Raw genomic sequence first — 21,776 nt, 5'->3', positions numbered from 1 at the left:
TGGTCTCTTATGGTCAATCTTCCAATGATCTGCCTACAAATACGTCACAATTCCCCAAGACACCTTGGGGAAACGACAGAAAGGGCAGGCTCATTCCTCTCGCATTCACAGCCATATAAGGAGACAATGGAAAACAGAGCCTCAAAAATACTTGTCATTTCCTGGATGCCATCTCATCTTGGTTTTGCCTGAAGCTCACGTTCTAGGGCATGCACAGAGAATATATTGGTATTTCTGGACACGTCAGAGTGTTTTCTTTCGAATGGTATCAATTATATGCATAGTCGAGCATCTTTTTGTGACAAAATATCTTGTTTAAAACGGGAACGTTTTTCATCCAAAAATGAAATAGCGCCCCCATAGATGTAAGAGGTTAAAGTCGCCATCACAAAGCCACTTTAAAGCCCTGACCTCAATCCTATAGTGTATTTGTGCGCAGAACTGAAAAAGCATGTGAGAGCAAGTAGGCCTACAAACCTGACTCCATTACACCAGCTCTGTCAGGAGGAATGAGCCAAGATTCACCCAAATTATTGTGGGAAGCTTGTGGAAGGCTACCCGAAACATTTGACCCAAGTTAAACATTTTAAAGGCAATGCTACCAAATACAAATTGAGTGTATGTAAACTTCTGACCCACTGGGTATGTAATGAAAAAAAATAAATGCTGAATTAAATCATTCTCTCTACTATTATTCTGACATTTCACATTCTTAAAATAAAGTGGTGATCCTAACTTACCTAAGATAGGGAATTTTTACTAGGATTAAATGTTATGATTTGTGAAAAACTGAGTTTGACCTGTTGCGACGAGCAATCCCGTATCCGGGAGCGTAATTATAGCCTCAAGCTCATTACCATACCGCAACGTTAACTATTCATGAAAATCGCAAATGAAATGAAATAAATATATTGGCTCACAAGCTTAGCCTTTTGTTAACAACACTGTCATCTCAGATGTTCAAAAAATGCTTTTCAACCATAGCTACACAAGCATTTGTGTAAGAGTATTGATAGCTAGTATAGCATTAAGCCTAGCATTCAGCAGGCAACATTTTCACAAAAACAAGAAAAGCATTCAAATAAAATCATTTACCTTTGAAGAACTTCGGATGTTTTCAATGAGGAGATTCTCAGTTAGATAGCAAATGTTCAGTTTTTCCAAAAAGATTATTTGTGTAGGAGAAATCGCTCTGTTTTGTTCATCACGTTTGGCTAAGAAAAAACCCTGAAAATTCAGTCATTACAACGCAAACTTTTTTCCAAATTAACTTCATAATATCGACAGAAACATGGCAAACGTTGTTTAGAATCAATCCTCAAGGTGTTTTTCACATATCTTTCGATGATAAATCATTCGGGGCAGTTGACTTTCTCTTCTGAACCAAATGGAAACGTGCATGCACCTGGAGATTACGCAATAGTTTCGACGGAGGACACCGAGCGGACACCTGGTAAATGTAGTCTCTTATGGTCAATTTTCCAATGATATGCCTACAAATATGTCACAATGCTGCAAACACCTTGGGGAAACGACAGAAAGTGTAGGCTCATTCCTTGCGCATTCACAGCCATATAAGGAGACATTGGAACACAGCGCCTCCAAAATCTGTCTCACTTCCTGTATGAAATTTCATCTTGGTTTCGCCTGTAGCATTAGTTCTGGGGCACTCACAGACAATATCTTTGCAGTTTTGGAAACGTCAGAGTGTTTTCTTTCCAAAGCTGTCAATTATATGCATAGTCGAGCATCTTTTCGTGACAAAATATCTTGTTTAAAACGGGAACGTTTTTCATCCAAAAATGAAATACTGCCCCCAGAGGTTCAAGAGGTTAAATCTAGTTGGCTAAGGTGTATGTAAACTTCCGACTTCAACTGTATATAATAACACAAAAATGTAAAATGTAAAATGGAAACATGTAGTCAACAAAAAAGTGTGAAACAAATCAAAATCTATTTTATATTTAAAGTAGCAGCTCTTTGCCTTGATGATAGCTTTGCACAATCTTGGCATTCTCTCAACCAGCTTCACCTGGAATGCTAATTGAAGCAGTCTTAAAGGAGTTCTCATGCATGTCCAAACTTTTGTCTGGTACTGTATGTCACATACACCAGATAGGTGTAGTGAAATATGTTGTTTTACAGGGTAAGCCATAGCTGTACGGTACCCCTGGAGCAATTAGGGTTAAGTGCCTCGACAGATTTTTCACTTTGTCAGCTCGGGTATTCGAACCGATAACTTCTCGGTTATTAGCCCAACACTCTAACCACTAGGGTACCTGCTGTCCTCATCCTGATTTGGCAGAGCATGTTCAAACAAAGACATAGTCAGTCTGCATCCTGTATAATGTGTCATGCAGCTGGTATGTCACGTATTAGAGGCGTAATGAATCGTCTGTGTAGCTGCACTCGGCATGAAAAATGTGTGGGGCTCTCTGTAATCAATGCTGGAGCAATGTGAATTCATCAGGCCATTATTCTATTACGCTAATCATCTGGAGAAGCCGAGACAAACTACCAGCTCCACTCATGACATTGATCATGTGTAGGTATTCTATTAAACCTAATAATACACTTTCTTTTGGCTAAATCACCCCTGCACATTCCAATACCAAATGACTTCTGTTCATTCTATTAAAGTGAAACTACTCTCAATTATGTATCATAGTCCTATTTGCTGATCCTAATAGAGATGAAACACTTTCATTTTCCCACTTAATTATTCATATTTAACAAAGGTGCTGCGCCATCACACTCCAAAAGAGGCCTCCTCCTCTCCCGCACTCCTTATCTTCTTCTCTTCTTCTTCCAGTCCCTCCTCTCTGTAGCATGGCAAGCAATTGAACATAATCTGTTTGAGTCCGTCCTTTGATGAAGAATGTGTTTTATGTTGACAAAGTTTTTGGGCCCCTCAAAATAATTCACCTGATCCTTAGTGAGGAGTCATTTTGAATGGGTTTATTTGGAATGAATATGTCTCATGGCTGTTTGTAATGCTGTGTGCCAAGGACAGTTAATTGAAGGTGAGTTGATAATGACCCAGCTGTCTCTGTGTTGTGGCCTCTCTCTGTCTACCATGTGTTCTCTGATAAGTAAATCCACTGTTTGGCCTGGCAGCGATGGACTTGTCACTTTCATGTCGCAGCCTATGCTGTGTGTGTGTGTGTGTGTGTGTGTGTGTGTGTGTGTGTGTGTGTGTGTGTGTGTGAGAACCATTGGATGCTGGCTCCCCCAGGCAGCCTGTGTGTAGTCCTGGTCAACGGGGGGAGGGGGGGGTAGTCTCTGTAACACTCTGCCACAGCCACACCTCTTTACACCAGGCTTTGGTTCAGTTCACTCAGAACGGCCATGTCAGCAGCCCTCTGCCCTGACTGCCTAACATCAAACCCAGTGTCCAGAAATGCCCCCTACCTAAGTGCTGCTGCATTCCTCTCCACCTCCTCTCTCTTCTCCTGCTTCTTTGACCCCACCCTTCTCTCTCTCTCTCTCTCTCTCTCTCTCTCTCTCTCTCTGTCTCCTTCCTTCCTTCCATCTCTCTCATCTCTCTCTCTCTCTCTGTCTCCTTCCTTCCATCTCTCTCTCTCTCTCTCTCTCTCTCTCTCTCTTCCATCTCTCTCTCTCTCTCTCTCTCTCTCTCTCTCTCTCGCTCTCTGTCTCCTTCCATCCATCCATCTCTCTCTCTCTCTGTCTCCTTCCCTCCATCTCTGTCTCCTTCCCTCCATCTCTCTCTCTCTCTCTGTCTCATCCCTTCATCTCTCTCTGTCTCCTTCCCTCCATCTCTCTCTCTCTCTGACTCCTTCCCTCCATCTCTCTTTCTCTGTCTCCTTCCCTTCATCTCTCTCTCTCTCTCTCTCTCTCTCTCTCTCTCTCTCTCTCTCTCTGTATCTCTCCCACCCTCCGTTGTGTTGTGATTCATTAACATGTCTGAAGTGGACATGGCGGCGTGGACTGGAGGAGCGTCATCTGAATCAATGCCCCTCGCCTCCCAATCTGCCCTTTATCATGTTAATATGATTTCCATTGATGAAACACTTTTTCAAAATGGCATCCCTCTATGGTTTTACATATTGGCTTTTTAATTCAAGGCCCTCAGTGCCGCATCTTTCTTGTTGAGAGAGAGAGACAGAGAGAGAGAGAGAGAGAGAAACAGAGAGAGAGAAGACAGAGAGAGAGAGAGAGAGAGAGAGAGAGAGACAGAGAGAAACAGAGAGAGAGAGACAGAGAGAGAGCGAGCAGAGTGAAAATGAGACGGATGTTGCTTCACTGAGGAATTGACTGCGGGGCTGTCTTTCTGTGCGTGAGTCTGTGCGTGTGTGTGTGCTTGTGTGAGGGTGCACGCGCATGCGTGTGATGCATGAGGGACAGTGCTTTTCCTGCTCTGTCGCTGATGGAGTGTGTTATGTCGTTAGGCCCAGCTCAGAGCAGAGCAGAAGTCCATCTGAACAATAGAATGGCAGTATGTCTGCCTCTATAGGGCCAGTGGACCAGCCCTACTAGTGCTAGTTAAACTGTTCTCATGGAGAGTAGTGTGTGCCTTGGCTGGCCTGTCACTCTCTCTTTCACAGCTAGCTAATGTCCTCACCACCAGAACACTTTCAACCCCACTAGCCAGTGTTGCTACAAGTGTTAACAGTTTGTCTCAACAGTGAAGTTGCAGGAACAGTGTACCACAGTAATGCGTTTTAGCACTTAGATTTACAGACTTCTAAGCATTCTTACGGAGAAGTATATGTGATTGGCTTACTGGAGTTCATTTAACTCCAGGGGCCCTGTTGAAGAAAGCGGCAAAGAAGCATATTTCAACTATTATCTCCAAACATTGTTTTATGGATCAAATGAATCCAAAAAAGCATTGGTATAGTGCAAGACATGTTTTATTTTGGCCTAGCTGGAAACCGCCAGTACTAGACAGAGTTTTACATCTCACCACCTCAGAAATGATCAATGTCTATGTCCGTTAGGAAAAATAACTGCATCGTTATTCTGATCGGATTATGACTCCTATGAGCTCAGAAACCATATGCAGTATTTAGAGGGTTATGAAAATCATTACCTTCTTCCTTCAGGCGATTACCAGTTTCCATAACAACCCTTAATGAACACTCAGCCAATCACCTGATGCCAACCTGATTAGCTGCTATCGATTCATGTGCATCATCTCAGTCATTCTACAGCCATAACCACCTTGAAGTACGTTCTAGGCTGTCATTACGGAGTTGACACCAGTTACTGTATGTATACATTGTCTTAGCTCTTGGTATTGACTCAGAGCTTGGAGGGACTCTCCATCATACAACTCTAGTATCTCAACAGAGAGCTGGGTAGATCTGTGTTGAGCTCACTGATTAAGCAATGGCTCTTCCCTCTGTTGCAAACGACAAGCTGCCAGGGACTTTGGTTTTAAATTGTGCAATTAGTGATCTGGCATGCTTTGCTTGGCTTCAGCAAGACTCAAATCCCAGGCCAGCTCCTCACTGATGCACAGTCGACAACAAATACTCCAGGAGCATTTTTCCGACAAATTTATCAGAGCCCGGGCTTTCAACTCGCTTTCTGGCTACACTAACCTCGCTCAAATGCTTAGTTATTTACCATTTTACAGTTGGGTAAACAGTAGTGATTGAGGTTATGGTATCGGGTGCAGTGGCTGCAATGATATTTCACATTCAGAACAGCAAAACCCCAGCTACAAGGTGAAAGTAATCATTATGATGTTGGTACACCAGGCCTAGTCTGTGAATATCATGCCAGATAGAGACAGCCAGCAGCAGAGAAATCAAACTAGGTGAAATACAGGGTGTTACCGATTACATATCGTATGCAGAACATTCTATGCATAATGTGGTCGACAAAGGAGTATGAAAGGAATGGAGTATGTCACATAGGTTGTGGGTCTACATACCGGATCAGTTCTCCCTTGATCATTCCTCCTCCAAAATTGGACTCTATTACGTAAAATAGTTGTGAAGGTCGGCATTAGAGATATATATATATATCTATCTATCTATCTATCTATCTATCTATCTATCTATCTATCTATCTATCTATCTATCTATCTAACTTAACCTTAGATAACATTAAGAGAGTCTTAGATAATAGCTTCAATATTTAATTTCCCCTTGAAGTCATTGCCGGGAACATTAGAAGTTCAACAAGAATTTGGGAGAACTTGTTGTCACAAAAATATTCTTTTGACATGTATTTTTAATCACTTACTTGTTTGAGTAGAATCTTGGCAGCCTTCTAAACTGCTTTCATTTCTGCAGTGGTTTGATTCATGACTAAAGCCAGGCATCAAAGGCCTAGAGTCTGACCAGTTGGGATTCCATGTGCCTTGCCGATAGATAAAAAACTTGCAAAGTTACAAAAGAAAATACTCTGAGTTACAAGTAGCATTTCCCCATGCATTCACAGCTTCACTCTACAGCTGGGCGCTAAACATCCTGTTTCACGCAGACAAAAGTGTTATTGGGAACGGCATCACGCTACATGTGTAAGTAGATGTTCCACTGTTGTATTTGTAGTGGTAATTAACATTCGTATGCCTATATTTGCGTTAACCATTGCAAATGAGATGCATTTCTCTGCTTTTCATCAGGGACAAAACAACAGTACTCATTTGAAAGGAGCTGATATATTCTCTTCTACATGTATACTATGCTATAGCCTGCAAACCAATGGTATTCAAACCAATGGCATTCAAACCAATGGCATTCAAACCAATGGTATTCAAACCAATGGCATTCAAACCAATGGCATTCAAACCAATGGCATTCAAACCAATGGTATTCAAACCAATGGCATTCAAACCAATGGTATTCAAACCAATGGTATTCAAACCAATGGCATTCAAACAAATGGTATTCAAACCAATGACATTCAAATCAATGGTATTCAAACTAATGGCATTCAAACCAAAGGTTTTCAATCTTTTTCCCAATAATTTATCGCGACCCCACCCCAAATCTAATGACACAACCCAAAAAAATGGAATGTATTGTTCTCCAAAAACATGTATTTTTCCAATGGAGTTCCTCAGCGACCCCTGAATACCCCTGCTGTAAAGGCATCTAGAGAGATAGACTTACAGCACAGGTACCACAGACATCCAATGAGAGAACTGATAGACAAAAACTATTCTCTGAAAACATGACTGCCATGCAGCCTAGACACAAAGATATCAACACAGGATTTTAAATTGCATCTGATTAAAAAAAAGATGTACAATATGAAATTTTGTTAGATGAACATATATAAAAATGGAGTCATCCAACACCACAACCAAAGTTTTGACAATGTCCTTGTATATTCTTCACACATCCAGTATCAGACACTTTCCCTTGTCCTCAGCTAAGTGTAGTCCAATCTATGATGTAATGTCCCGAGTGGGGCTCCTGGGGTTTTGGACTGTAGTAATGCAGTGAGGAGGTAGCCCAGTGTGTTTGGACCTCTCGGTCCTGCTCTATTCCCCTGCTCTGTTCCCCTGCTCTGTTCCCCTGCTCTGTTCCTCTGCTCTACTCCCAAAGCAAACATAGCAATTACAGCTGCTGTCAGTCAGTGTCAGACACAGCGTCGGTGATCAATTGTGACCGCTGGACCCTGGATATTAGACGTGTATGTATCATAGAACATGCAGGGGAGGTAAATCCTCTCCCAGCTACGTAGCTCTTCCAGGCCTGCCGTTCACTCTCCTCTCCTCTCTCCTCTCCTCTCCTCTCCTCTCCTCTCTTACTGGATCCAAAGGGGATCCATTTTGTGGGCTGCTTTTTCCCAAGCAACATGGGCAGGTTAGGTTTATGCCACTCAAAGCACAACCTCGTCTCCATCACCAAATAAACAAACTACTACATTTTTTGCTTCCACAGTTCCTTTAAAATATCTACCTAGTCTCCTTCATGGTTCAAACCTCTTTAGCAGAAGGCACCACGGCTGTAGTCGCCCAGTAACACAGCAATGTCTTTGTATCTCTGGCGTATCTTTATACCATTCTCCCTCAGTGGTAGTGACTCTCTCATCCCCCCACTGTATAGAATGAGATACACCACATCCATACATTCACACACAGTCTGGAGGGAGAGAAGAGAGGCTGTGTGTCTGTCTCAATCCCCAGCCTGGAGTATACCGTGTAAGTTAACAGCCATACACACTGACCTCAGAGCTGTTGTTTAATCATCAGGGCATTTTAATGGCTTGTCAGAGTAATGAAATATGGTTGGAGGCTACCTGGTGCAAACATTACTATAAATCCCTCTCACACAAGCTGACGTGGGGCTTAATGGTTATAAATCATCACTTTAGGGAGAGAAAAATGACAGCTATTAAAATAATGAATGGGATGATTAATTTTTCACATTAAAGATTAAAAGCTATGAGAGGTATCATTAGATATGTGAGCTGCCGTAAACGTTTGAAAGTGAGAGCTTATTTTCCGCAGTTTATGACGCCCTCCGTTTCTTCATTGTCATCCAAGTCTCTGCCCAAGTTGGCTGTCTGGGCTGCACTGACAGAGGCATTCCTTCCTCCTAATTTGTGCTGTTGTAAAAAATGCTCAGAGGAGAAGCCTTGAAGAACAGTCATGGCTGCAGGCAGTACAGGGCCTCCACAGCCACTCTGCAGGGGCTCCCCAAGGCTCTCACAGGCATCTTCAAAACCTCCCAAATTATTTCACCCCTCTAAAGCTGTCAGGGCCGACTTAATAGGAACCAGAGGAAGTGATAGGGGGCTAGTTTGGGGTTTGATTAAATCATGTTGTCATGTTGGAAGGCTAAGAGCTATTAGCTATATAATATTAGTGGGTAACTGTATTAGCAACTGATTATTCAGCCCTGTGCATACATGACATACTTAGGGAGAACGCATATGCACACACATGCTCAGTGGGCTTACATAAATCCCCATGTATAGACAACCAATGACAGGCTCTCTCTATCTCGCCGATGGCTCCCAAGAGAAGGTGCTTTATATCACAACAATTCCTAATTCAGCTTTCACTTCTATGGGACCTGCCATGTTGTTCACACATACGGTATATCACCCAAATTGCAAGGCAAAAGATTAGAGGGAGAAGCATAATTAGAGCATTAATAACCATGCATGTTAGGGAACATAAGTAATTGACTTTTTCATGATGAATGGGAATCCAAACAAGGCAGGAGAGAGTGAAAGGCTCCATTAGATATTCCAGGCATGGTTCAGTCTCAGTAGAGGCGTGAATATCACACTTTTCCCACTGTTGACCAATTATTTTTGTGTTCCCAGGCAATGATAGAATTGCTTGTCCAACTGCAGCCTTCAAAGGGATAATCTAATCGTCTCATTGAAGCAACGGCTCCATTTGTTGGCACCGAAAGAAGCATTGGTTAGTAAAGTGATCCGCTCAGAACAAAGCCAGGTATTTGTTTAGCTAACTAACTTATTTACAAAGCAGTGGGACATTTAAAGAACTCCTCTGGCATTCTGCGTGCAGAGTTCCTTTTTCATTTTGGGTTCTCTCACTCTTCCTCTCTTCCCTGTTTTTTTTATTTCATCCCCTGTCACCGGAGACAGTTGTGATGGGTGCCCACACCTCCTTCATGTGTTTCCAGCCCTTCTCTCTGCTCCGTCTGCTAATGATCCAGGGAGACCAAATACAGGGCCTCGCTGGAACAAAATGGCCGCCAGAGCTGCCCGCTTATATCTCAGCCCTCCCTCCCCAAATCAATTCTGACATTTAATTCTGCCCTTATAGAAGGTAATGGTGCATTCAGGGGTTGTTACCGATAATGTTGAAATGGTATTGCTTGGCTTCACTGAACAGACGAACTCTAACCTCTGCTGCTGAATGGTCTTTTGGTTTTCCCTCCCCAGGTTGCCTTGCTTGTGATCTTGTGTTTTCTTTATGAATATCGGTCTTAAATGTTGATATTTACCAAATTAAATATCTTTGTTGGTCCATCCGAGGAAACATCCCACTGGGCACACACTGGTTGAATCAACGATGTTTCCACTTAATTTTAATGAATTTATGTTGAACCAATGTGGAATTAATGTTGAATTGTGCCCAGTGGGATATGTCTCGTCTTGACAGAAAAGCAGCCATAGTTCTTACCAGCCCCTCTCTATTTCTAGCAGCAGAACTCTTTAAGTCAGTTAGTCAATATGTTGTTTCTAATATATTATTTACTGGCTTTGACTTGTTGTGTATCAGAATGTCATGAACAACTGGTTCAGTTTTTGCAGTCGTAATCATGTTGAGAGGAATCACAGAGCCAGATGTCGAGGACTCATTTTACAGTGTTTATGCTTTCCTCCAAGTTTATGTAAAATTCATCCATTCCCTGGTTTATTTATCCCCATTTGTACAGTCTCAACAATTAGTCAATTCCCAATCAACAACAGAGAAGAAATTGCTTTTAATTACTTTTGATAAATGACTAATTGTGTTGGCATGGCTCCCTGCAAATGCTTAATTGGGAGGAGGGCGGGGTGAGAAGGCGGGCTCAGCGAGATGGGATTTCTGGGGGATGAAATCAATGCAGTTTTCTCTGTGGTTCACCGGCTGGGCTGCTGGGCTCCAGCCAACCTGAGGCCTGCTCAGATACACAGCTCAGCAGAAACATTCACAGTAGGAGAGCACTCACACCCTTAAACAACACACACGCACGCAAGCAGGCAGGCAGGGACACGCGCGCAAACAAATAAACACACACACATTTGACTCGTTGAAAATGTCTGAGAAATGTAAATGTCTGCAACTGCCTGCCTTGGTCCTCCTGTCTAAACTGGGGATGTGTTGCCTTGTGTCTACAGGGTTTGTTAGTATCAACAGTGAGTGAATCACCCAGCTTTGGCCCGTCCGGCGTTACCTGTACATGGAGACCCCCAGCTGGGCAGGTACGTCCCTCTGCCCCTCTCTCTCTCAACACACACACACACACACACACACACACACACACACACACACACACACACACACACACACACACACACACACACACACACACACACACCTGCTCTCTCTCTACCTGCCTCTCTATTACACACACACACACACACACACACACACACACACACACACACACACACACACACACACACACACACACACACACACACACACACACACACACACACACACACACACACACACACACACCTAACTAACCTTGTGGGGACATACAATTCAGTCCCATTCAAAATCTTATTTTCTTTAACCCCTAACCCATACCTGTACCCTAACCTCAACCCTAACCCTAACCCTAAACAAACCCTAGCTCTTAACCCTAGACCTAATTCTAACCCTTGCACTAATTCTAACCTTAAGCCTAAACCCCCTAGAAATAGCATTTGACCTTGTGGGGTTAAACAAAATGTCCCCAGTTGGTCAAATGTTTGTTTGTTTATTATACTTGTGGGAATTCTGGTCTAACAAGTATAGTTAAACTTGTCCACACACACGCACACACACGCACACACGCAGAAGCACACACACACACACGCACACTCTTATACTCTCTCTATTACACAAACACACACACCCATACTCGCTCTCTCTGTACCTGTTTTCTCTGCATGTGTGTATCCTCTGTCATTACACCTTTGTGTGTACTTCTTTAAAACACCAACTTCAAGACAGTCAATCAACCTGATGTGGTCAGATAGCGGAAGACTAGCTCGGCTCCTCCGCAAGGCTTTCATCCATATGGCCGTGGCCCAGGCAGGCGCCCATGTGTGTGTTCCCTGCTCCCCTGGCTGGCCTCGTAGGAGCCATACAGCAGGTGGCATTGAGGATCAATGGGCCTTCTTCTCTCTCCTCCCCTCTCCTGCCCCTCTCTCTCTCTGCCAGTATATCCTCTCTCCTCCCCTCTCCTGCCTCTCTCTCTCTCTGCCAGTATATCCTCTCTCCTCCCCTCCCCTGCCTCTCTCTCTCTCTCTCTCTCTCTGCCATTACTTCTGCTTTGCTTTATCTTAGGCAAGTCGCAGTTGTAAATGAGAACTTGTTCTCAACTAGCTTACATGGTTAAATAAAGGTGATATAAAAAATTAAATAAAAAATCCTCTCCCCTCCCCTGCCTCTCCCTCTCTACCATGAGATTCTCTCTCCTCCCCTCCCCTACCTCTCTCTCTCGCTCGCTCTCTCTTGCTCTCTCTCCTCACCTCCCCTACCTCTCTCTAGCTCTCTCACTCTGCCATTACCTCCTCTTCTCCTCTCCTCACCTCCCCTGCCTCTCTCGCTCTCTCTTCTCTCACTCTCTGCCATTACCTCCTCTCTCCTCACCTCCCGTGCCTCCTTCTCTCTCTCTCTCTCTCTCTCTCTCTCTCTGCCATTACCTTTCCACTCCACAACCTCCAGCCTCTAGTTTCCACTGGCGAGGCCCAAGAGATGTGCCCATTGCACCTTACCACATCACACTGGGATAAAGAGTGCTGTTTTCCATTAGACTAATTGCTTGGTTATAGTTCTATATTATTGCGGTGATCAGCGGTGTGGTGTGGTAATGATGGACATCCAGTGCTCCTGTGCTAGCTGGTGGGTGTTGTGTTTCCCCCCCAAACTGCCCTCACACAGTGCTACTAACTCTGCTCATACACGAAACAGGAGCCAAAATGCAGCTTCACACTGAAAAAAAAACAAGTGTAAACAAAAAGGCTCCCCAAATGTTTTGATATAAGATTTTAATCAAATTGCTTAATCTATTTGCATTCTCAACAGGTGCAACATTCCAATGATTTATGAAATTAACACTCGAGTTCTAGTTAATTTGCCGCTGTTAAAAACAGACAATATGGTACTAATTGGCTCTAATTTACCGTGCCCTCCAGTTAGACTTTCTTATATAATCACGATTTAAGTATAATGAAAATTTGTTTTCAAGGCAGCTTGAGTCTCGTCCCCGGTCAAACAGAGCTCATTGACTACAATATTAGATTTCTCCCTCCTGCGCTCTTTGTTCTTCTCTGTGTGTCAGCAGACCTCTGAAGAGCTTCTTTTCACTCATTTCTAGGAAGTCTGACTCTGTATTACTCCTGGATGTGAAGTCCTAGTGTGCTATATTGGTACAAATGGAAGGCTTCCCCAATCAGCCATCACACTAGAAGCTTTCAATCAGCAGGCGGAGAAGATGGAGATAACAATTAGTTAATTTAGCCACAAAGACTTTCTCCTTGTATTTATAATATTCCTTCAAGAGATAATATAACTGGTTCAACTGTTAGCTAGGCTTAGTGTGAGGCATCTGGTCCGTGGTGGTCTAACCGGTCCTAAACATCTCACTCTGCATGGTTGACCTGTGGGATTCCTTCAAAAATAGGCCATGATTGTTACAGCCACACTGATTATCTTCCTGCTCTTATTTCACTATATAAAAGGGGCCGGGATAGAAAATCCTTGGCCGTTATTTTTTTTTCTCCAGGTGTGGGTATTGATCTTTGCCTTTGCTGCAGGGGAGTCTGTTCACTTAAAAGGTCCACTGATGTTGCAGGGCTTATTAAACAAATAGCCACAGAACAAGGCCACAATCGCTTTGAATCACGGACGAGGTTGGCTGTCTCAAAGCACCGCCGTATCAAATATGGAACACTCCGCTAACAAGGTGTGTAATCTATTTTAATCACATCATATTTTATCAAACAAGGAGAAGGTTGAAAATAACTAAGGGTGAAATGGTGGGGATTTGGGGGGTGAATTGTATTTTGAAATTGAATGTGATGGCTGGAGACTGAGCTGGATTCTCCATGCATGGCTTCATAATGAAGCTGGACAAATGGTCAGTTATGGCTAACTGTGGTGGTAGCTGGAGAATAGGAGTAACGTGAGGGGTAATTCAGTGCCAGTAATACATTCACCTCATAGGGATGTTAGCTGGAGTTAGACGTGGATCAGGAGCTGTGGGGCTGCTGTGAAGGTTGTTATTTCTCTCTCTGGTATCACTGTACTGGCAGATGAACATTGAAAATATTGAGAAGTTGTAGGTTATACAGGGACTCTCTCCTCCTCAGGCCCTGTGGCAGAACACCATCTATTCTGCTATTATACCACCCCTGTACAGCAACACATTTCCTCACATCCCATATTATTTCCCCCTCTCTCTCTTCCGATTCTCCATTTCTTTCTATTTTATATACGGTGCTTCTCTCTGTCACAGACACACATACACGGATGGACACACACACACCTGGATGTAACACTGTGTTGATGATGGGCAGAGTTGAGGGAATGACATGCTAGTCATCACAATTCAGGCAATCATCTGTTATACACATCTCACACTGGCTGGGCTCATGGGCTAGTGTTTTCAATCGTCTTTTTTCCTTCAGTCAAAGATTGTTCCTGACACTCTGACACTATACTAGGTTATGAATATAATGAATATGTAGCGACCACATACACCCCACAGGTCAGACAAGTTAATGGATAAAGAACCAATTTATTGACCACTCCATAAGAAATGCCACTTGTGGAATTGGTAGATAGACAGTACTAAAGTCATCTTATTGACATTAGAGGTTTTACATTTGAAATTATTAACTCTAAATACACCTTACTAATAGCAATGCATCGATTTTAATCGGAATATGCCATTCAAACTGTGTGAAATGATGGTCCTTTCAAAGTAAACACCCAATACATTTCTAAATTCAAAATGAAATTGTTCAGTATCTCTTCCTTTCTCTCCATCGTCTTCTTGGTCTCTCACTCACATATAATTAGCTTACTTTGTGATTGATAGTTTAGATTTCACCGATTTTCAAAATTCCTCCTGTGTTACCTCCGGCAGTGTTTTCCTCAGCCCCCTCGCATGGCCGTAGGAGCTCCTCCACAGTGGAGGGGATTGTGGCAGAGGAGGAGGCTGGAGGGGGGTGCCTGCGTCTTTAAAAGTGAGGAGCAAGGGAGCGGGCGGGCGGCTAGCTGGATTGTGCTGACGGCAGGGCTTTGGTTCAGAGCATGCCCATTAGAGGGAGCCATAAATCCTAGGCTCTCCGGGCCTGGCTGTGTCAGCAGTCCACTGAATGAATTGATTTTAAACGCCATCGGAAAAAAAAGAGGAAGAGAGAGCCTCTTTAATTCAACCTCCAGCAGAAACCTCTTTTCTCTTCCTCTGCTTCTCAATTCAGAAGTGTCATTGAAAAGGAGTGAAGTCCTGAAACACTGAACCTGTCAGCAGCAACAAGCCCTGGGCTACAGCCTCAGTCCCTCCACACACCTGTGATTTACAGGAAAGGGGGAAACAACAACACGCCACAAACCAAATGCATCATCTTAAATTCCAAACAGCATTTGTTCTTTCCCTCCAATGTTCAGTCCTCTTTTTAGATTACGGCGAGAGAAATGAGACATATCGTAAAAAATGTGCTCGGGCATTTGAATTTCAAATGTGTTAGATTTGGAAATTGATGTATGTGTTTGTCTATTTAGGAGCAGCATCCATGTGTGCATGCATTTATATATTATCAGCATCAATGAAAAGCTGTGTGTCGTAGCCCTCCCCTCTCGTCTCTGTACCCCCATGGGGGTGCCTGCCTGTGATGCTGTGAGGGGCCTTAGTATGCTAACCATCACATAAAACACAGCACACATGTACTCAAACACACACGCTCACACTTTCATGCATACTTACACTAATTATGTGCTTACACTTACATTATGCTTAAACACACACAAGCATGTATACACGCACTTTTACTCTTACACACACACACACACACACACACACACCACACACACACACACACACACACACACACACACACACACACACACACACACACACACACACACACACACACACACACACACACACACCAGTATTCCCCGGTGTGTGTCAGTGTGCCAGCCAGAAGGGGTCATCCCCTGCCGTGCTGCCCTTTGTGTCCTGCTCTGTGGTAATGCTTGTTGGACCCTTTACCGCTGCCGTTGTGTGACAGCGTGGGTGCATGCACTGGGCTCTGCACTGGGCTCTGCACTGGGCTCTACACTGGGCTCTGCACTGGGCTCTGCACTGGGCTCTACACTGGGCTCTGCACTGGGCTCTGCACTGGGCTCTGCACTGGGCTCTGCACTGGGCTCTGCACTGGGCTCTGCACTGGGCTCTGGGCTCTGCACTGGGCTCTGCACCGCTCCGCTCTGCACTGGGCTCTGCACTGGGCTCTGCACTGGGCTCTACACTGGGCTCTGCCCCGCTCCGCTCTGCACTGGGCTCTGCACTGGGCTCTACACTGGGCTCTGCACTGGGCTCTGCACTGGGCTCTGCACTGGGCTCTGCACTGGGCTCTGGGCTCTGCACTGGGCTCTGCACTGGGCTCTGCACTGGGCTCTGCACTGGGCTCTGCACTGGGCTCTGCACTGGGCTCTACACTGGGCTCTGCACCGGGCTCTACACCGCTCCGCTCTGCGTGGCACAGCGCCGTGTGGTGAGGTATTCCCCAGAGAGCCCAGCAGCAGAGGCAACAGCAGGGACTTCCTGAGAGTAGCGTGGCCAGGCAGGGTGAGGACTGACCCTCGTAAAAACCCCAGCCTCAGCCGACTGATGTGGAGCGGTGTGATGAGAGAGAGAGAGAGAGAGAGAGAGAGAGAGAGAGAGAGAGAGAGAGAGAGAGAGAGAGAGAGAGAGAGAGAGAGAGAGAGAGAGAGAGAGAGAGAGAGAAAGAGAGAGAGAGACAGAGAGAAATGGAGGGAACGAGAGAGAAGGCAGCATCCTCTCTGGCTCATTACACTGTTTAAAGAGCCGACGCCTCTGAATCACCTGCCCAGCTCCACGCCTCAAATAAGCCCAGCCACCAGGGATCATACATCAACTTCTCCATCAGTCCCCCGGTGCCGCTTTCTCACCATTCCCCCCCTCCCAATCCAACCAGCCGCATATCACATTCACATGTATGGAATTCAGCTGAACAGATAATGCAGAGAATCAAACAGAATACATTGCCCGAGTGCAGAATTATTGAATAATGCAGAGTGAATATAGGAGTGTGACAATTTAATGTGCCTCATCATGTAAACCTGCTAATTGAATGTTTTGCATATATGCCAAGCAACATCCATGGCCCAGTTGTGTTACATGAACAGCCTTAATGCTCGGTTCTTCCTCATCTCAAAAGCACACTTTCTCATGCCTAATTACCCCGAGGCTCTGGGCTGGAGGAAGGAGCGACTGGCGACGTATTACGATACAGATTGCGAGTATATTTCACTTTGAAAAATGGGCAAAGCACACAGGAGTAAGGGCTTGATTACAAGGAGCGGTGCATAGAGCCTCTACATCTTCCTCCTTCCTCCCCTCGTTTCAATTATGGCTGACTGGAGGCCTGCTGCTGCCACCGTCCTCGAATAAAACTAAAATATGATAAAACTGGAATATCAGGCCCGCCACTGATTGAACCTCCGAGCCATGTAAGGGCTGTGAGATACTCCACACGTAATTACAACGTTTGCCAATATTTTTTGATGGAGGGGTTCAACATGGATATGAGCGAGGGGGGTGGAAGTAGGTGTGGGGTGTGTGGTGGTGGTGGGGGGGGGGCATGAGCAGTGCTTATGACACATGATAAAAGCACGTTTCATTCCGACTTCCCTGAGGATAAGGAGAAACTTGCCTGTGTATATCCGTTCCACTGTCTTCTTCCTCTGCAGAAGTGCACTGGTGTTGTTTTGAAGTCGGAGGTTCATTACTCATGTGTAAGATGCATAAGCTCAGAAGATCTGCTGTCATAACACTGCAGACGGTGGTGCCGTGAATGCAAAAGAGGTGCATCTTCCTCTGCATGTGGAAAACTGAATATTAAGCTATATCATTTTAAGCACACAATAAAAACATGTCATTTCATCCAAATGTAATGTAGGGTAGAAATCTGTGCTCTCACTCTCTCTGCCATGTTCTCTGAACAGTTACACTTTACACCTCCTGACCCCCACAGATGCAGGTTGTTTCTCCCTGATGTCAGTGTTAATCATAGTCCAGCGCTCTGACCTGCCTGGTTCCCCCCGCCCCCTATCCAGCGCCCCCCACCCATGACAGAGTCAGGCTCTACCACACACAGCTTTACCAGGGGAACCCTCTGCCAACATGGAAAGCTTCCTGTTCACATTGTGAGCTTGATAAGGAGAGTGAAATGATAGACTAGCCACTGAATAGGCTAGTGTTTGTTTTGCTGGTGTATTGAATAACAACAACTGGGATGGTCTGAAATTGTTAAATCTCTGGTTCATGCCAGTACGGAGAGGTATCAGAGGATTCTTGTTGTTTTGAGTGTGGGATCGTGTCATAATGAAGCTAGCTGCCTTTGAAAGTGAATGAGGAGATAGATCTCTTCGCTGAGGGAAGAGTGTGCCGCCACGGCAGAATCACAGTGGAGAGAAATCCAACCCTCTCGTTTGTCCCACTATGAAGGATTCAATCACACATCTGGCCCTCTGACCCATCCCCTCACACACTAACAGCCAGGCTGGTCTCCAAAGACCAGAGACGGATCACAGGAAGGCGGGATGTGTGGAAGCTCAAGCATGCCACCTCTCAGGACTTCTATCATAGGAGAAATTGAGAGTTGTCGCAGTGGAGAGTGACTAGCATGGTGGTGCATTGATACATTGACCCAGCGAATGACTTGGACAGTGCAGTAAAAGTGCTGAGGTTGAAATGAAGCTGTTATCTCTGGCATGTATCACTAGGGAGGCAAGAATCACCGGTGCAAAGGCCTGTTTGCTTTACTGTTATTGTCTCTCTGTGTTGGTACCCTTCAAACAACCCTCAGGTTCAGCTCTTTTCTAACATCACACACATTTCCCTATATATTTATAACCCTTCCTCTGACACCACCTTAAATGAAGGTCCTGAATGGCAGGAAGCTTGGCCCCAGTGATGTACTGGACTGTACGCACTACCCTCTGTAGTGCCTTGCGGTCGGAGGCCGAGTAGTTGCCATAGCAGGCGGTGATGCATTCAGTCAGGATGCTCTCGATGGTGCAGCTGTATAACGTTTTGAAGATCTGAGGACCCATGCCCAGTCTTTTCAGTTTCCCGAGGGGGAATAGGCGTTGTCGTGCCGTCTTCACAACTGTCTTGTGTGTTTGGACCATGACAGTAAGTTGGTGATGTGGACACCAAGGACCTTGAAGCTCTCAACCTGCTCCACTACAGCCCCGTTGATGAGAATGGGGGCGTGCTCGGTCCTCCTTTTTCTGTAGTCCACGATCATCTCCTTTGTCTTGATCACGTTGAGGGAGAGGTTGTCATCCTGTCACCACACTGCCAGGTCTCTGACTTCCTCCCTATAGGCTGTCTCATCGTTGTCGGTGATCAGGCCTACCACTGTTGTGTCGTCTGCAAACTTAATGATGGTGATGGAGTCATCTTTGGCCATGCAGTCATGGGTGAACAGGGAGTACAGGAGGGGACTGAGCATACACCCCTGGTGTCCCCCGTGTTGAGAATCAACGTGGCAAATGTGTTGTTAACTACGCTGGCTACGGAGAGCGTGATCATACAGTCATCCGGAGCATCTGATGCTCTCATGCATGCTTCAGTGTTGCTTGCCTCGAAGCGAGCATAGAAGTTATTTAGCTCGTCTGGTAGGCTCGTGTCACTGGGCAGCTCGCGTCTGTGCTTCCCTTTGTAGTCTGTAATAGTTTGCAAGCCCTGCCACATCCGACGAGTGTAGTACGATTCAATATTAGTCCTGTATTGACGCTTTGCCTGTTTGATGGTTCTTTGGAGGGCATAGTGGGATTTCTTATAAGCAGCCGGGTTAGAGTCCCACTCCTTGAAAAAAGCAGCTCTACCTTTTAGCTCAATGTGGATGTTGCCTGTAATCCATGGCTTCTGGTTGGCTTATGTACGTATGGTCACTGTGGGAACGACATCATCGATGCATTTATTGATAAAGCCAGTGACTGATGTGGTGTACTCCTCAATGCCATCGGAAGAATCCCGGAACATATTCCAGTCTGTGCTAGCAAAACAGTCCTTGGCTAGTCACTGGAACTTCCTGCTTGAGTTTTTGCTTGTAAGCAGGAATCAGGAAGATTGAGTTATGGTCAGATTTGCCAAATGGAGGGCGATGGAGATATTTTTACGAATCTCTGTGTGGAGTAAAGGTGGTCTAGAGTTTTTTTCCCTGGTTGCACATTTAACATGCTGGTAGAAATTAGGTAAAACACATTTAAGTTTCTCTGTATTAAAGTCCGCCACCTCTTGATGAGCATTTTCTTGCTTATGGTCTTATACAGCTCATTGAGTGCCGTCTTAGTGCCTGCATCAGTTTGTGGTGGTAAATAGACAGCCACTCAAAATTTAGATGAAAACTCTCTTGGTAAATAGTGTTACCTACAGCTTATCATGAGATACACTACCTCAGGCGAGCAAAACCTCAACATTCGATTTCGTGTGCCAACTGTTATTTACAAATAGACACAGACCGCCACCCCTTGTCTTACCGGAGGCAGCTGTTCTATCTTGCCGATGCATCGAAAACCCACCCAGCTGTATTTTATCCATGCCGTCGTTCAGCCACGACTTTGTGAAATATAAGATATTACAGTTTTTAATGTCCCGTTGGTAGTATAGTCTTGATCAGAGCTCATCCATTTTGTTATCCAATGATTGCACATTGGCTAATAGTATTAATGGTAGCGGGGGATTACTCACTCACCGTCGGATCCTTACAAGGCACCCGACCTACGTCCCCGATATCTCCGTCTCTTCTTCATGTGAATGACGGAGATTTGGGCCTTGTCGAGTGTCTGAAGTAAATTCTTTGTGTCCGACTAGTTAAAGAAAAAATATGTCGCTGTCCTGATATCCAGAAGCTCTTTTCGGTCATAAGAGACAGTGGCAGAAACGTTATGTACAAAATAAGTTACAAATAGTGTGAAAAAACACACACAATAGCACAATTGGTAGGATCCCGTAAAACGGCAGCCATCTCCTCCGGCGCCATCTGCATACATTATCTTGGGCCGATCCAGTGATAAGTTTGCTCATTAGAAGTTGGGAGGCTCATAACGTTCTATTTATCTTCTTCTTCCTGAGACGACAGTGAGCAGTGAGTGAGGGGAGCCTAGGAAGGTGGAGATGCTAGCTCTGTCACTGGAGGTATGTTGACACCCCATGAGTAATCTGGTGCATGCTAAACAGAGGGTCGAGGTGTCACTGGAACACCTCAGCAACTGGCACATGGGTAATTACTCTTCCAGCATGGGCGCGGCTCAACGTTTTCGAACCTTTTCTTTCTCCAATCATAGTTGATGGATTGAGTGGAAGAGGGCGATCATCTGGTTCTTAGCAGGCTCACTGAGCGTGGTAGGCCTCCGTTGATTAATGATATCTGCCGCAAGTCACCAAAAGTGGAAATTAAGTATTTCTGTTTAAATGTAACATTTGTCTCCTTTGCTCGTGTTGAGAAAGGCATTTGTCAAAATCCCCAGCTTTGGCGAAAGGTGGATTTCCTCTGGGAGCATGCTGGGAATTACTCCCTACTTTCACATTAATGCCATTCAGTGTTCCCTGTTTTATTTCTTGAATCTACTTTCACCCATTGGCCTTTGCCAGGTATTTTGAATATTGAACCGTTATTTAACACACAGTTCAGGTTTATAGCCACTGCTACCACTGCTCCCTGTGACAGTTGAAAATTAGATATGTTTAAAAAACACACAGAAAAGTGGGGAATGACCTTGAATGTCTGAATGAAAGTGATTCCAGATGGAATCTCCCTGTGTTGGGCACAGGGGGAGTGATCTGGTGGCAACCCTGGTTGAGTTGGGTTACAGTTATGGTGATAGTGAGCCTGTCATGCCGGAACAG

At 44.8% G+C, this 21,776-nt stretch overlaps 1 protein-coding gene across 3 annotated transcripts in view; it reads left to right on the top strand.

The window, feature by feature from the left end:
• LOC135554375 (RNA binding protein fox-1 homolog 3-like) overlaps positions 1-21,776 on the top strand; it is a 460,460-nt gene that overhangs the window by 188,635 nt on the left and 250,049 nt on the right. For all 3 annotated transcript variants that reach the window (XM_064986655.1, XM_064986656.1, XM_064986653.1), the window contains exon 4: positions 10,789-10,872. In XM_064986655.1, the coding sequence (XP_064842727.1) occupies positions 10,851-10,872 (22 nt within the window). In that variant the 5' untranslated portion in view covers positions 10,789-10,850. The remainder of the gene's footprint in view (positions 1-10,788; positions 10,873-21,776) is intronic.

This window comes from Oncorhynchus masou, chromosome 14 (genome assembly GCF_036934945.1).
Source record: "Oncorhynchus masou masou isolate Uvic2021 chromosome 14, UVic_Omas_1.1, whole genome shotgun sequence".
Taxonomy (NCBI): domain Eukaryota; kingdom Metazoa; phylum Chordata; class Actinopteri; order Salmoniformes; family Salmonidae; genus Oncorhynchus; species Oncorhynchus masou.
Note: the sequence above shows the minus strand (reverse complement) of the source record. Positions and strands in the feature narration are given on the sequence as shown.